Source organism: Pseudorasbora parva, chromosome 2 (assembly GCF_024679245.1).
Source record: "Pseudorasbora parva isolate DD20220531a chromosome 2, ASM2467924v1, whole genome shotgun sequence".
In the NCBI taxonomy this organism is placed as follows: Eukaryota; Metazoa; Chordata; class Actinopteri; order Cypriniformes; family Gobionidae; genus Pseudorasbora; species Pseudorasbora parva.
Genome location: NC_090173.1, coordinates 23780022 through 23798184, shown reverse-complemented (window position 1 = coordinate 23798184; position 18163 = coordinate 23780022). Strand labels below are relative to the sequence as shown.

Here is an 18163-nt window from a genome sequence, read left to right as displayed (position 1 = left end):
GTCAAATGGACAAAATTCAAATAATCAAAAAAGTTCAAAATCAAAAACATTGTTGCAAGTCAAATGGACAAAATACAAATAATCAAATAAGTTTCAGAAATGATTCAAATCAAATTCATTGTTACAATACAATGATAAAATAAATGTTTGCACTTAGGTAAGAATGAGAAATACTAACGTAAATTTTGATATTTAACTTGGTGAGACAAATAATAACTAACTGAATTAGTAAATCAAAGAAAAACAAAACAAACAATAACTGGAAGAAATTCACAGTTATAATACAGTCTAGATGTAAATAATTTTTTATGAGGCAGATATAGATTTGACTTTGTGTGTGAAGATCAAATCTATGTGAATGCATTTAGCTGTGGCTATGTGTGTATCATGCCCCAAACATGGTGAGGAGGGTTTACAATTGTGATGTAAATTTGGTCCTGTTGAACAGGCAGCCAGCTGAGAATGTGAGTGAGGTGTGGTTGGCTCAACATATCCCCCACCAATGTTTGAGTTAAGGAGCATGATAAAGTGCAAAAGTCAGAGTGACTGAATCCTGCTGTGATGAAAGCATTTTCATGGTTAATGCAATTGTAAATTACACTGTAGCCAAAATGGCAATTCTATGCTCCTGTACATGGTTTCACTTCAGCTATATGAAAAATAGCAGAGTTTTCCACTTAGGAGACAAACAAACTCAACATAGAAACACATGAAACTTAAAATTGCTTTACAATTCAAGTACTAAAGTTATTCCAATTTTCACAAGATACATGGTCTAGAATGCATAGCATCTACAACCTTTATCCTAAGTGTTTCATACAACACTTACAGTAAAGCAATCATGTGTTTTAAAGAATAAACGTAACTAGTCTATGTGTGTTAACACAAACAACTATAATGTGTTTTCAATGCGCACAATGCGTTGGTACAATTACAAATTTGAAAATACAAACAGGATCATTGCAATTTGGATGTTTAACTATTAAACTCACTGCTGTTAGGCTGCTAGCCCACTAGCCAGTGAGGTTAATAGCTGAAGCCCTTGCATGAACAATGCAGTTAACTCACTGAGAGTTTTACCTGCAAATGAGCGATAATCTTTGCCCTTAGAAAGGAATTTCCTATCTTTCTGAAAGTAAGGCGGAGGTCGACCTCGGCCCAGTGACCAGCATTTTACCTCTGAATGGCCTATTTTCTGACAGGAACTGCAAAGCCTGTTCTCTTTGCCATGGGTTTGACTGCTATGTTCTCCTGGAGTTTGAGGATTTTTATGACTCTCTAATGCTTGAACACGAAGCGTACTGGTACATGACTCTGCGCTATTGCGGTGCTGCATCACCTTAAGAACTGAAATAGGCACACTTCCTTGAGTTGCACATGCATTTTCTGAACTAAACGTTTCAGATTCATTAGAGCAAGTCACCTCATCTAAGAAGTGAACATGCGTTTTAGTCCCATCGCTGTTAAGCGTTTTGGGATGCATGGACTTTTTAGCTATTAGCTTAGCCTTGAGATCTGCAATGGTCTCCTTGTGATTTTTACACTTCTCAGTCAGGGCTAACTGATCAGCTAGTAATTTATCTAGCTGTGCTTGAAGATATTGAATCTTTGCCTCAGACTTTTCTGCTTCAGCATTTTTAGAATCAATTGCTTTACATTTAGCCTCTAGACTTGATAATAGAAATGGTGTCACAACATTATGTAGCCTTTTACAACTTATGAAGTTTAAAGCCTCAATTATTTCACCATGTTTTGATTTCTTTTGGTGTTTGCCAATTATGTCCCACCATCTAAGCATTTCATCATCTGAACTGTTGATTCCAATATACTCTTTCTTAAGTTTGGACAAGGTAGGCTCAACTTTTTCGCTCCATAAAGCAAACAATATCTCACTTTTATCAAAAATGTTCCCTTCCATCCCGAGTTGATATTCTGAATATTCTCGGATTGTACAGTAATGGGACTATTGAAGCTGTTTAAAACCTTCTTCTTGGATGAAGTTCTGTTTCATGCAATTCAAAAACAATGAAAACAGACTTACCCAATCCTTAGTCAGAAGGCCAGCTTTAATCCAAACACAAGATCAATTGTGGAAAAATGTCCTCATTCTGATGAATTTCAGAAAATTCACTGCAAGGGATCCCGGGTTTCGGCACCATCTGTAAGGGTGGATCGCCTACAGTGGTTCTGACTGCAGGGTTGCCGAACGACTAAAGAAACGTTATCAGCGTGATGGTAGAAAACTGTACATTTCTTGTCTATAACCACCCACTGCAACTTATACCAACGACGGAAATAAGCGCAGTTACAATAGCAAAATATGTGGGAGAGCGTTGCTTTAATGTGACTATATTGTATTGCAATAGGGAGCACTTCAAAGTCAATACCAAACCAAAACTAGTTAGCAAATCATTTATAATTGAAAGAATTTAATGACAAAATCCGGTTATGGTTACACTTAAAATAGTTACAAAATAGATGAATGCGATGATAAAACTTATACCATTAATCGTACCCAGCATATATAGAATGTTACCTGAGAAATAGGGAGAGATAGGGAGAGATAGAGAGAGATAGAAAGAGAGAGAAAAAGAGAAGAGCCAAAGAAGGCCCTAGAAGAGACAGCCAGAGAAAAAGACAGCGTCAGAGGAAAGAGACCTCCAGAGAAAAAGAGAAAGACCTTCAGAGGAAGAAGACCCAGAGAAAAGGAAGACCTCGAGCAACAGTTGCAATCTTCTTTTATACATCCCTTGACCATGTGACTGAAACCCTGAGACATTCAAACTGACCAGTCAGACCAGACTTCCCCCACTGTACTACAGGTGTGGCACCATTTGGCCTACAGGCCCTCAACATCTCTTTGTCTTTAGGAATCCCAAACAGCCCCACTGATAAGAGAGAGGGGGGTGAAACACAGTAAAACAAATGTCTTTGTTCAAAGAAAAATATCAAAATATCTTTGATTATTTTGGATTCTTTCAGTTCTGTATAGTATTGTGTGTAAGAAGCTCTATTTCTTCCATGGATGAAAAACACGGGCGGGTCCTCCAGAAATTTTTACTGGAGTAGTGCAAATGGTCCACGACATTTACTGTTTACTGCACTCTAATTTTTTTTTTTTTTTTTTAAACAATGTCTCCAATTGAAAATTTTCTATTCACATCTAATTTTTTCAGTTGGCCGAATTGAAATTCTGTGAATGGATGCAATTTAATTCACAGAAATTCAATTCAAACAACGGAAAAATTTAGATGTGATCAGTCACTTTTTTTTACAGTGTGGTTGGGCTAGAAAAATGACTAAAAAAGTCCAAAAAAACCCACCAAAAAAGTCACCAAATTATTTATAGTGGCAATATTGTAGGGGTAAGATGCATGGCAGAAAGTTTTGACGCAAATCCGCCTTTTGCCCAACTCGCTCTACTCCCTTTTCCTATCACATATCAGATCGGAACGTTTTTTTTTTTGTTTTGTTTTTTCTCAATAAAAATTAAGAAAATGTTTAAAAATATGAATGAATTTGAAATAAAGCATCTAACATGTGTTTAATAAAGAAGTGTTTATTGGTTAGAGGTAAGTGAACAGAATTATAGACGGTAAAAGTGTGTGGGTCCAATATCATTGGTCTTAAAAAGTGGGTGGTTCCGACGCCCATGATTTCTGCAGAGGAAAAATTGTTGTGACCCTTAATATATTTATCTTACTTTTTATTTCATTTAAAATATGTTTTTATTTTATAAAAAATGTTTTAATTTATGCATGTATGTATATTTTAATTGAATTTTTAAAGTTAAATTACATTTTTAAATTCACATTTAAAAGTCACATTTCAGGAAAGAACATGACCCCATACAGTGCAGCTAAGAGGTCAATTGTTTTCTTTTCTTTTCTCAGCTCGCACTTTGATCTTGTGGAACCAGACGTCTAGTCCCACCAACTCTACAGGTCAGTTTACACCTCAGGTATTTACAATCTGTTAACGGAAACAGAAACACTGTGTTACAGCCAGTGTTCATGACTGTGATATTTCCAAGAAAATATTAAGTGTAGGCTTTGAGCATGTGAAATTACTTTAGACCCTGCAGTAAATTTGGCCCTAATACCATGCACTAGGGATTCTGTTTTTACTAATAAATAATCAAAATCAAAATCAGATAAAATCAGAATTTGAAAGGTGGGAGTGTGTCATTTCTGTGCCAACAGCATAACCAGACAGAACTGGGAGAAAATAAAACAACCTGCTTTAAAACAGGTTTCCCAAAAATAAGTAAAACATAAGTACCTGTATTTATGTATTATGGATGTCTGCCATTGGTTGGTCAAACAGATGGTCTCTCAGATGATGTTTAGATCCTCTATTAGCCAAATGTATTTTCTTTCTGTGATTTTTTTTTTTTATTATCCCCAATGCAGTGGATTAAGACATATATGTGAAAGTCTCCAGGGAGGATTAAGGACTAAAAAACACGTTTTAATCTCCACTGGGCCCAAGAGATCTGTTTTGATTAAAAGAAAAATGTGTGGAAAAACTCTAAATTCTGGAAAAGAGGCCTGAAAGAAAGAAGAATTCTGATGATACAAGTGTGCCCTGCAGCTAATACAAACACAAAGAAAAAAAGCCATAGAGATAAAGACAGATAAAAAAGATATTCAATTTAAACCAGCCTCAAGAATCCCACGTGTCTCCCATGCAGCCATAACCACTAACAGCCTTAAGTGCTTATGCCACAGAATATGTTTACTTTCCAATTTCTAAAGAATAACATTTCTCGATCATTGCCAAGATACCACATAGAAAATAATCAGTGTTAAATCATCTCCTGCGAATGTAATAGGAAACATTTGGAGTTGACTGACTCAATTTAAAATGGCCGGTATGGATTGTGTGTGCGTAGTGGAAAGCTCAGCAGATTTCAGCAAATGCCGTAACGCCAGTCATTCACAAAGCTCTACACATTATCTTCCAAGTTTTGTTTAATATGATCAGATTATGCTTTCACTTTAGCTACCGGTGAGACACGTTCAGCTCTGTTTAAAATACTTAGGATTATATTTCAACATTCGTCTTTCCTATTGGCACTTTTATTGACATTAATTGCATAGAACAGGACAGGACAGGACTCTATGTCAGAGAATATTTCTGCTAATGAGCAGGGTTTTTCTTTTTGTGTAAATATAGCGTGTCATGTTAAAAGCTGCACTCTAAAAAAGCTGGGTTGTTTTAACCCCAACGATGGGTCAAATATGGACTAACCTAGCAATTGGGTTGTTTTAATCCTGCGGTTGGGCTAAATATTTGCTTAAGACAACCCAATTGCTGGGTTAAAACAACAAAATTGCTGGGTTAGTCCATATTTGACTAAATGATTTGACATAACTAAATTTGACATAATGTTTTAACCCAAAACATTGGGTTGTTTTTTACCTAGAATTTTTTAGAGTGCACTTAGAACTTAACTTAGTCCAACTACTGTCAAGCTACTTTTTTAAAAATGAGTTAACTAGACCAAAGCCATTAGAAGGTAAGCCTGCAACCTTTAGCCAAAAAGTGTAATGGCTAATGCTAATGCTAAGGCTGTGTAGGTACATATAAGGAGACAAGAGGCCATTTTTAATGGATGTCAATGGAGAAGAGTCTTCACTGAATTAACCATTTTTATGAGGAAATAGCTTATTTAATTAATCGACTGGCTTTCCACTTATCTAATTTAGTTGGGAACGACATTTTGCTATGATAAAAAGGTTATTTTATAAGAGAAACGTAAACTGAAAATTACTGTCATTAAACTTTGAACGGCGGGCATTGGCAGCCATTACACGATATAGGCTGTGATATAGGATGTGATATACACGATATAGGCCTCTGAGTGGATAGAAAATTGTTATATTAAAAAATACAGGACGTTTAGTCACCCTACTATAAAAGTTAAATGCCGCACAAGTAAATCAGTGAACCGTTCACTATTGTTAATGAATCAGACTTACCCGTTACATATGAGAAAGGGGATGATTTAAAGCCAATAAAACCAAGGATGATAACTGTAGCTATAAAGTTTAATTATCGTTCTAATGTTAAAGCAGCAAGTACTTACAATTAACAAAATGTTGTCAACTAGTGGAATTGACACTTATAGCGTTGTTCGTGTGAATAGGCTTTTAGACTGTGAACATTAAAATAATATTAAATCTGTGATATTTATTTATTTATTTATTTATTTATTTATTTATTTATTTATTTATTTATTTATTTATTTATTTATTTATTTATTTATTTATTATTTACTTGAATAAAATCAATTAGCTTAGCCCATGAAGCACATTTTTGAAGCATGTTTAACATGTCTTTTAATATATATATTGCCTAATATATACATGCCTAATATAATGCCTGTTTCAACCTCAAAGCCTCCTTTCTTTCTCTTCCTCCATCTGTCTTTTAGGTTTGTTTTGTAACACTTCGATTGATGGCATTGGGACATGCTGGCCCAGGAGCAGTGCTGGAGAAGTGGTATCCCGACCCTGTCCAGAGACTTTCCTCGGGGTCCGATACAACACCACCAGTAAGTGCCAAGCATCTCACATTGAATCACTCCTTCACGCTCGTCCCGTCTGGACAGCGCCGTCTGCTCTTGTTTACGACAGCACAAGCTGTTTAAATACGTTTCATAAAAGACCTAGTCGCTCCACTCATATTCTCGCCAAGCCGAGGTTGTTGAACTTCAAACAATGCCAGGTCTTCCGGGAAGTAATGTATACATCTGCCACTTCTTGATAGGAATGGCAGCAGTCTGAGCGTCGCAACCGAGCCGAAAGCTGAGAGCTACAGTACATAAGCTTTTAAATTCATGCCTGTGTGTGTGTGGGAAAGAGGGAGAGAGCGTGTGTGTCCCTGCCAAATTGGCTTGCGTGTGTTATGCTGCATGTGGGTCAGTTTTTGAACTCTTGCACGCTACCAAGTTACGTTTTACCATTGCTAACAAGCTCACTAATTGTTCTGCCAATGTGAGTGTACTGACCGTATCTTCTTTGGTAAAGGAGGAAGGTGTGTGTGTGTGTGTGTGTGTGTGTGTGTGTGTGTGTGTGTGTGTGTGTGTGTGTGTGTGTGTGTGTGTGTGTGTGTGCTAGCTGTAATGAGAGAGTCATACTGCTGTGAAAAAAGGGTTACAGTATCCCTCAGAGACAAATATTAAACTGCTCCTCTCAAGATAAATCTCATGTTTATCTTGAGTACCTATAGAGTAGTATTGCATCCTTCATATCTCATTACAAACTAACACACATGAACAACTGCCCTCGAAAAACAAACTGCATCCACTGTTCATTTAACACTGGGTTCTTTGTGAAACTAAAAACAAAATGACAGGGGTTTTTTTATTTAAAAAAAAGAAAAGAAAAAAAGATTGATAATCTCGTTTCATACACATTAAGGAATGTCTCAACACCCATAGATGCTGTTTTAGTTATTTAGTGTATTAAGATTCACTGGAGCTGATAGCATGATTGATTTTGTTTTAAAGTCCTGTGGCAGCAGCACATTGTAGAGCTTCAGGCAGTGTTCAGTGCAAATCAGGAATATTCACAGTGCACTGCACAAAGTCTGTGCTCTTATATCAGCTTTTCTCTGGTTTTTATTCCACAATGGAATGGAATATGTGTGTATTTAAATGAGCGAAAGAAAAAAATAAGAGTTTATCATTTTATCTGTGCATATTTTTTTATGTTGGAATTTAGTATTATTATTGTATTCATGTTAGTACAAATACAATTACTAAAGTGTTTTAATACTATCACAGTATAATATAAATAGTATATTATATAAGCACACACAAGTGAATATTAATGAATGTGAGCAAATTGCTCTGGCTCGTGGTCGTTGGTTGCATGTGCGCATGTGTGTGTCTACCTAAGCCAGTCATGAATCATTATCAGTTGTGGTTGTTTTCCACCCACCTATCATAAGCAGTTATGTGTACAGCACCCACCCCCCAACACGCACGCACACTCTCTCTCACACACACACACACACACACACACACACACACACACACACACACACACACACACACACACACACACACACACAGAGAGACAGCTGCAGGTCCGCTGACAGAGAGCATGCCTGTTCGGATGAAAACCACTTCAGAGAGCTCAATTATAGTAACGCCGCATTTTATTCTCCGTAACGGTAACGGTGTTGTTACAGGGGAAACAATTATGCCGTTTATCATTAACGCCGTTATTCCCATCACTGCTGATTCCAAATGAAAGTCAGCGGTCTATGGTCAGCACACGTAAACCCCAGATCGGTTTATATAACGTCTCATGTAAACAGTCCAGTGAAGATCCTACAGTAAGCCAATTCTGCCTACAGTACAGTAAGCCAATCCTACAGTAAGCCAATTCAACCTTAGTCTTGTCGAGGTTTCCATTGGAAAGCTTCTTAAAAATAAATTTTCCCTGAAGCAATCCCGGCGGCTTCATAGCGGCATCCATGTTAGCATGTCACGTTTGATGTGGTGGTAATTTCACAGTAGGCATATACACAGGTTCGAAGACGCGTTCTCGCCCCTTGCAGTGCAATTCGGCTTGGTATACATCCGCGCTAAAATATCAAAATGAAAGTAACAAGTGAATCATAACTTGCGTAGTATAGACCCAGCTCCCAACCTGTCTTATACAACTTTTTTTTTTTTATTCTTATTAGGCTAGTATTTGTAATGACATTTTTTATGACAATTTTAATCCTTGCATAAAAAAAACAAACAAGCAAAAACAACAACAAAACAATTCAACTAGCCTAATTGAACAGTGGGTGTATATTACAACTTCAGAATTATATTCGTATAGAATGGCATGTAAAGAAGCTTTTTTCACAGTGGTGGCCACTAGTGGAATTAACTGTTAATAGTGATAAGGTATAGCTAAGAGTGGTCCAGACCAACCTTACGAAAGTATGACTTAAAGAAGGTATCCTTAACTAAGATCGTTTCAGGAAACACATAATAACGTTAAGGGATACCTTAAGGTATAACTTAAGAATGACGTAGTGTTAAGAAGGTTTCAGGAAATCCAGCCCAGAATGGTTTTGAATGGCCCTTTCTGTCAGTAGATTAGAGTACCTTTATGAAGTTGGCACCCCATAAAATGAAATAATCCCCCAAACTATACCATTCCTCTGTGCTGATTGGTGCCACAAAAACAAATATTTGTGCTGGTTTGGTTCAAATATTGTGCCTTTTTTTTTTTTTTTTGTCATTGAAATCGCTCCCAACCGGTGCCATTCGTTTGTGCTCGATTCGTGCTGGTTTGTGCCATTAAAACAAACACTGTAACTATTTTCCTTCCACAGATATAATAAATATAATTTGGGAGCTGTGACATCACTCTCCACCCCACTTCGTCTAAATTGCAAGAAACCGGTATCGTTGGTTTGTGCTCGATTTGTGCCGCTTTGTGCCGCTAAAATGTACACTATCTATTTCCCATCTTTAGTTATAACAAATATAACTCGGGGGCTGGGACGTCACTCTCCACCCCAGGCTGTGCAAATTGCTCCAAGCCAGTGCCATTCATTTGTGCTCGATTTGTGCCGTTAGTTTTATTTTTTTATTAAGCCTGCTGTTTGTTTGTGCTCAAGTTTGTACTGTAAAAAAAGTAATTATGACCCCTTCTTAAATGGACTTATACATTTGTGCATGAAGTTGCCCCCCTCCCCCCTCTATTCGTCTTTGCGGCAGAAATCAGCATAAACGAATGGCATAGTTTTGGGGATTATTTTTGTGGTGCCATTGTCACGGGGTGATTAGAGCAGATTTTCCCAACCTTTTTTTAATAACAGTTTTTTTTTAATTTTGAGAAGTAAAAATTCCCATGGCACACCACTATATAAAATATAACACAACTGCACAAACATGCATTGCTTCAAATTGCAAAAAAACTACATTTTATATTAAAAAGCAGTACTCACATTGGGCCTTGTTCATGAAACACGAGCAGAACGAATATGTGTGTAAATCGTTTGTAAAGCCGCTCTGACATACATTTTTGGATTCACAAAAATGTTCGTATTTTCAAAATGCTAGTTGGTACGAAAGAAGTTTACACCTTCTCCCTACCACGTGTAAATGGTGCGTAAAACTTTTGAACGTTCTGTGTTTTAATTTAAGCAAAATCGTGGCATTACATTTTGATGCACTATGTAGGCCTACCATAATCATATTTCAAGAGTTGATTTGCCTTGTTTTTTTCCCCTCTTTTTTTACTGTTTAATGTTGGGTAATAGACGTCACTTTTTAGCCAGCCATCCAATCACAGTGGAGGAGGAGCGGGACAAAAACTACACGGACCAATTGTCCCACTTGACTGAACAACAATAATGGAGAAGTTAATATTGCTTTTTACTGCATTTTTATATTTATTTAAAAAAAATCCAAAATTAGATACTAGTAACATGTAACTGCCATGGATATTAAGTATCTCAGCTGGAAAAACGCTGCTCTTACAAAGCGCTTGTAAGCGCCACCAGCTGGCCATTTTTAGAAGAGCACCAGGCGTTTTTTAGCCGGCTACATTTTTTTAGCTGGGATAATTTTATAATTATTCCTAGTCATATTGCCAATTAGTCTCTTCAACATGTATGCAAAATACTGGAGCCAAACCTGAGAAAGAAGTTCAGAAGGGTCCACAGCATTCCTGGACACGTCATTTGCATTTGTAGCTCATGAGTATGCTAATTATGAATGAACGTGCACACGCTCCTTATTTACACATGTTTGGAATTCACTTATATACACACGTTTAACTACCGGTATACAAAGTGTTTGTGAATTTGGAGGAGAGTTTTTGTAAAGGTCCATTTTATACGGAAATTACTTTCAAATTAATACAAACAATTTGTTTGTATATTTACAAAAGTTTCATAAATGAGGCCCATTAAATGTGAATAATTTTGAGCTTAAATTAGGTAGGAACACAATGGTATGATGATGTTGGTGATGATTAAAAAAAATTGCTTGTTACTATTGTCACTGTCTGGCAGAAACACTTTTAAACACTGTCATTGAAGATGCTTTTGTGGCTTTATATAGCTATCAAAAAAAAAACATTGGGTATTTTGTGTGCTTGACAAAGACTATGAGTGAAATGTTGTGCTATCAATACATTTAGTTTGGTGCTGCTATTTTTTTGTGTGTTCTTCATGCTTTTTTATATAGCTACGGTCAGACACATGCTATTGTAATACTACCTTTTTTTGAAAATCAAGTTAAAATTGAGTATAGAATAGCTTGTTAGATTATAGTTATAACTTGAATTGTTAAAAGTTCAGCAAATCTGCATTTGAGATCAACATGGCTTTCTCCCTCAGTTTTACCAGAAAAAATTGGAAGCCAGATTAAGTACAAAACATTTATTGATAGCTCAGCAAGTATGATATGATAATTAGATAATTCATTAGATAATTAGTATGGTATGATAATTAGAGGCTATTTGGCACAGCTTTATTCAGTCATTTAGAGTCATTAGCTCACGTCCTGAGGGTAACAGACTCTGCATTTCCTGCCTGAAGATGAAGGCAGGTGCACAGCCGATCCCCTGGGAGGTTATAGATGGGGACCATCCTGGTGGTGGTGGGTGTCACGCCCTCACAATCCCCTGTCACAGCCACGCCATCTCATTTCCCATTACCATCATTCTGAACACCTCGGTACCATCACCGGCCACCACTATATAAACCCGGCTCACCTTCACTTCCATTGTCTGGTTTCGCACCAAACCCACCGTGACTACCTGTCCTGCCTAGAAGCCTTCATCTGTGTTCCCTCTTCATCTTCATTATCATCATCATCTTCGTCTTCACCTTCATTGTCTTCACCTTCATCGTCCTTCGTCTGAGTGTCACCATCCCATTAAGTATCACCTGTGTCTGAAACCTCTGTAAATAAACCTTGCACTTGCACTAATCCCTTTGTGTCCTCGTCTGTGTCTGACAGTGGGGAGGATGGATGTTAATGTTGGCATCAGCATCTGTGAACTCAGACATGTGTAAGTGACCATCTTTTATACTCTGTGAATTAGGACATTATCCGTTAGGTCTAAAAGTGATAGGTAACATAACACTGAATCTTTCTGGCATAACGTATGCTAGAGCTTTCATTTCTCACTCAGTTCTTTTTTTTTCTGCACCTCTTCCTAGGCAATCACATGACCCCACTGAAACAATGACCTTAAAGACACAGCACCCAACATCCTGGCCCCCAATTTCCCAAACAGGTCATTACAATAAAGGATGGGTGATGTCTCTTAGAAAATCTCAGTTAAACTAATTTAACTGATAAGACTGGCTTCCAGGAGGCAGATTTTGCCTGCAGGACAGATGAAGACCCCTGCCTGTGTTTTCATGTTCACAGTACGCACAAGTGCATCTGCACCAGAATAGACTTGAGTAAGCAGACCTAAGTGATTTGTGATTATGTGATGTATTTTCATGCAGAAAGAGCACAAGGTATCCTACTTGAAGATTTTGTTGTTGTTGTTGCAGCCATTTTTGGCATTTGGGTTAGGGTTGGGGCAGTGCAGGCTAGTGCTCCTTGAGGCATCTGCACCAAAAAAAGACATCGGCCAAATATTGCACCTGGCGCCATCTGCGTCAGTAAGGGTCTTGTTATACAAAGGCTTCTGGAGGTAGAGTTGGACTGGAACAGAGCAACAACAGATGATTTGATGTGAGTGGTAGAGGATCTGATGGGTCGTCTGAGAGATTAGTAATTGGTCTACCTTTGTCAATATTCTCAATCCAACAAAACAGGGTAGCCAAACCCTTGTCATCTGGTGCCTGCTGTGGACACAGGACAGTGTTTAAAATTAAATGAACGGTGCAAATTTGTCGCTTCTAAACACCACCCATGTGGGAGGTGGATTGAAGATCCATTTTCATTGTTCTGTTGCAGGTCATCAGAAATCCTGACTTTCCACAACTCTCTACCAATGATATTAGTCCCATTATCTGATCATATTTCTGTGGGTGTCTTTCCTAGCGATAAATCACTGTAAGGTGTTGATAAAATAGTCAGTATCGAGAGTGTGCACAACATCCAAGTCTAAACAAACATCCATACCTCTTGAGCTCACTGTGTGCCTTCTTAACCAAGTAATCTATGCCCACACGAGTGAATGGAGGCTCACCTGGTGTTACCCTAAAGTAAGGTAAGTCTGCCATTTGGTGAGATTGCGGCTTAGCTCTTAATTTGCGACACTCTAGGCATGACTTGAGAGTTCGCTTAATGATAGCACATCCATTCAGAATCCAGAAACACTGACGAATTTCTACAAGTACTTGCTCTGGACCTGAATGGATCAAAAGATGGTAGTGAATAATAATCAGATGGGTGATGTGATGATTGTTAGGTAGGATCACTGGATGTTTTGTCTCAAAGGGAATAGGGGCATTTGTTATTCTGCCTCCCACACAATGGAGTTGGTTTTCATCCTCAAAAAGTTTAAGCTTGAGAAGGGAAATGGTTTTGGCTTGAGAAGATCCAAAATAGGCAATTTGTATGTAATTGGCTAACTCTGCTTGTTGGAGCTCACTTACAGTGATGGGATCGGAGAGATGCACCCTTCTTTTTCTTGCGTAACAAAGCCTTGACACGCGACAGGATAGCAGGAGCCATTTTCAATTGATGCCAACTGGAGTATCGTTCTAGGTTGAGCAGGTTTTTTACTGACTTTGCCCAATCTTCAACTGGTATTGATTTCATTACTTCCTTTGAATTGCTTAACCACTTGGTTAATCTAAAGCCTCCACAGGTGAGCAGTTTCCGTAGTTCGGAAGCCAGTTTAATGGTGACCTCCTCTGTTGGTACCGACTTGAGAAAATGACAGTGTCATCAGAGAAGTGTCTTCAGCCACTCATTGCAAGATACTAGGAATTGGCAGCACTAGGACTCCAGACACCTCCAAAAAGGGGAGTCGTCATGCAATAATGCTTAGGTGCTTTGTCTGAGTTGTTCTCTTCTCACCACAGGAAGTGAAGCACAGCTCTTTCAACAGATGGCACTCAGACTCAGGCAAACATGCTCTTGATGTTCCCATTCAGAGCAATGGTTTCTTGCCTAAACTTGAGAAGAACTACTAGTAGCTTATTAGTAAGGTCTGGGCCTTGGTAAATGTGATCATTCAACAAAGTACTTTGGTACCGTGCTGCACAATCGAAGCCCATACAAACTTTCCCCGGCTTGCGTGGGTGTAGCACCGAATGATGTGGCAGGTACCACATGCAACCATCTTCTCTGTTATTGTAAACAGCATCTGCAAATCCTTCCAGCAAAGAGTCTTTGATGCCTTCTGTATACTTGTGACGCAAAGTCGGGTCCTTCTTTAGCCTTTTTTTTCAGAAGGTGTAATTAATGTTTGACTATTGTGTCATTATTGGGCAGTTGTGGTGGATGTTCTTTCAAAGGGAATGGTAGTGTATAATGATGTTCCTCTTTGACTGCTTACTTGTTCCATAAATCCACAACTTGCTTATCGACTACTGACTGTGAGTTACTGTTTACGTGCACTGGATCATCCAGCTTCCAAAATCTCCCAACTGCTTGTTGTAGAGAGTGGCAGTGATAGATGTTGAACCATCAGCTTTTGGTCCACGGAGTGTCCACCTCAGGACAGTTAGAATTGCATGAGGTTCACACCACAATGTGTCTCACGAGGAGCAATTATGTTAGGTTGGTCTTTTAGCAAGTAAACCTCATCAGCCAGATCAACATCAGGTAAACTTATTTCATCTGCAATTTCATGCACATGTGGTCACTGGCACACTTCATGCTGTGTGACTAAGTGTTCCAGACTTATGTTCAGATGATGCCAAGAAAGCAATCTCTTCATCACGGATGAGTTACTTTGTTGAGCATCTTCAGCTTGTAGATCCAGTGCAGTCTTCTTTTGGCTGACTTCAATGCACTTTCTGGTTACATGTGCTTAAATAGCTTGTGGGGGTCAGTAGCAGGCTCACCTACAGTAGCATGATTAGTAGATTGCCGTCATTGTTAGAAGCTATAATGGAGGAGTGCAGCTAACTATTGTGTTTTTTCCCACATCCAGGGACCTTGCATACTCAGCTGCAAGTACAGACTGTGCTGCAATGACCTTTCATGAAACAGTTCAGACAGAGTTGCTTTTGTTGAACAAAGGCCAAACGTTCTTGAACAGAAAGAGCCCTAAAGGCTTGACTCTGGTTCAGAAAGTGTCCGTCAGTGCACTTTGGACACTTAAATCGTGATGTTGTCTTGACTGATGTGGTATTTTCATTAGTAACTTACACTGTTGCAAATGTCTGCCTTTTTTATTAAAACTTGACTTGGGAATGTATTTAGAACTTGCTGGAGAAATTTGACTGGCAGGGCCAGTCAAGATTGGCAAGATTCTCAAAGATAGGATTGGCTCTCTTAGAAACATCAGATTCAATAAGACTGACTATGTCATCCAACTGTGGTAAATGTCTTGTCTGACTTGATGATCTCATAGTTTATTGTGAGCCATCTTTTGTTTATGTCTTCATGTAGATTTTCTACAATTTGTAGCAAAGTACATCCAGCCTTCAGCTCTTCCTCACACATAATTGTATTTAAAGTCTAAGCAGCTGCACAGAATGTCTGTGAATCGCAACTGCTTCCTGTCTTTAATGTCTTTGTAATTAAGCACCTTGTCAACCCATGCTTGTGAAATTGCATACAAATTGCTAAAACATCACTTCAGAATAGCCATGGCTTCCACATAGTTTAAGCTAGAGTTGGGGTTGTACAAGCAATGTGAGATAGCATCTCTAGCTTGGCCAACAGTGTACTGATGAAGTCGAGTGAGTTTCCCTTGGTCTGGCATTGTCTCTTTATTAACTTGATGATGTCACCAGGTGGTAGATTTATGGATTTGACGTGTGATTGATATTGTTGCCTTGACAGCTCTAGTAGCTGGCATAAAGTATTTTCGTTCTTTCCTGAGTGCGAGGAATGAAAGTTAAGGAATGGGATACCTGAGAAAGGAATTGAAAAGTCGTTATTTATTGTTGTTAGCTCAGCCTTTCGATAGTTTTCCTCCATCTCAGCGTCTTTGAGTTTCAGTAAGCTTTACAGGTCTTCTATTTCAAATTCTGCATGCTAAAGTTGTTATTTAAACTCTGCATGCAGGCTTTCCTTTTGTTGTTGAGCAAAAAATGTGTTATTTTGAAGCTGGGTAGATAGCTCGCCTACAGAAGACATTGGAATTTTAACAGCTTAATCAAGCATTGGCCCTTCCTCTTAATAAAAGGATCTGAAGATTCCACATCTGGATTCTCCATTTATGATTTAAAGTCATTTAGCCAGCTCAAGACTGTGTTCTGCAAGTCTTGAACATCATGCAGGACCACTATTAAATAGCCCTTCGAAGCATCAAGGTCATCATCATCATCTAATGTTTTATGGTACATAAAACATTTTATGGTTTTATGGTCATGAATCTCATGAAACCACATAACAGCCTCATCCAAAGCAGTGAGTTTCATCTCCACCTCTTTAGGCTGGTTACAGTTTATAGCATTTGTGATCTGTGTCATCAAAAATAATTCATTAGTTGTTACAATCTTTCCAGCTCTTTAAAGGCAAATCGCAAATGCCCGTAGAGGGCACTGAATGCTGTGTCAATTGCTGATGCTATGGGGACATCAATACCAATTATGCCATGCTGACCAATGCCTGCCTTGAGACAATGGGCCCTATTTTGCACCCAGCGCAATTGACTTTTTATACCGACGCAAGTGTAATTTTTGCACCCGCGCAAAGCGCACTTTTCCCTCCACTAAACTAGTGAATGAACTGGGCAGTTCATCGCAAAAAAGGAGGCGTGTTCCGGCGCAAACAATCCCTGGTGCTATTTTGCTGTTCCATTAAACAATTGCGCCACTGACCAGAAAAAACCTAGTCTAAAGTCAGTGTTCATTATGCTATTTTAAGGGCGCATGCTTGACCATAATGTATAGCGTGCACAACGCGCATACACTTTGCTCATGTAATCTACACAGATGCAACAGTTATTTTTGCAAATCATAAATTGTTACACTAAAAAAATATTAACACGAGATGACGGAAATCATTGTGGTGTGCCACGAAGATGTGAAAAAATAGGCATAAATCTAGCTTACAAATTATTCAGGCTAGTTGTAGTAATTAAGGGTCAGACCTGTTTGCCCAATAGTGGCAAGACATATATGAATATAAGGACATCTGACAAATTGGTTTGTCCGTCAAGAACCAGGAAAAAAAATCGACTGAAAAACTGGAGAAAAAAAAAACTGTTTAACCGACGCCTGTTTAACCAACGCTATTTTGGGTGGGTTTCTCCCATCCCCATGCAACACAACTTCTCTGTCTTTCACTGCTCTTACAAGAACATCAGTCTCCTCGGCTGTGAACCGCTCCTGGCGTTCGCCTGGTAAATACGCCATAATAATGCGCACCTGCTTTTAAAGGGAATGTTGGATGACGCTCTGATTGGTTTATTCACATTACGCCCAAACCACACCTATGAATAATGAAGCTACTTCAGACCAACCCATTTTTGATTTGCGCCGAGCGCAAGAGCCATTTATCCCGCTGGGAAAATAGCAACAGCGCCGAGACCCGCCCACAAAGTTACTTGCACTTTGCGCTTTGACACTTGCGTTTCAGATCGTTAAAACAGGGCCCAATATGTATCTTATGACATGTTTTCAGCTAACCTTCTTAAATATCTTGAGATGCCATTGCACTGTGTAGTCTAATGATTGCTGTGATTTTACATGTGTCTCAGACATTTCCCCATGGGGTCAGCAACCCTGTTATCCCTTTAAAGGGAACTAAAAGTCTATTGGTATACCTATATATATTGTTGACAAACTATGAAGATCAGTTGGAAAAATTATACTTGTAAACATTAAAATAACTGAGGACAGATGCAAATGAAACATGTAGTGTTAACTAAATTATGAAAGTGCATTGTTATGTGTTGTACAAATTGAAACTATGAGAAGAAAAAAAACAAGTGGTAGTTTATCAAAAGGAGTAAAGTAATTTGAAAGATAATTCTGATTGATGATTGCTGCAAATGTATAATAGCAGTTTTTGAACTAATGCTTTGTTGTGTTACAAGTTTGA

At 38.4% G+C, this 18163-nt stretch overlaps 1 protein-coding gene across 1 annotated transcript in view; it reads left to right on the top strand.

Moving 5' to 3' along the window:
- crhr1 (corticotropin releasing hormone receptor 1) overlaps positions 1-18163 on the top strand; it is a 234512-nt gene that overhangs the window by 72126 nt on the left and 144223 nt on the right. The window contains exons 3-4 of the mRNA XM_067412726.1: positions 3894-3944; positions 6440-6559. Coding sequence (XP_067268827.1) covers positions 3894-3944; positions 6440-6559 — 171 coding nt within the window. The remainder of the gene's footprint in view (positions 1-3893; positions 3945-6439; positions 6560-18163) is intronic.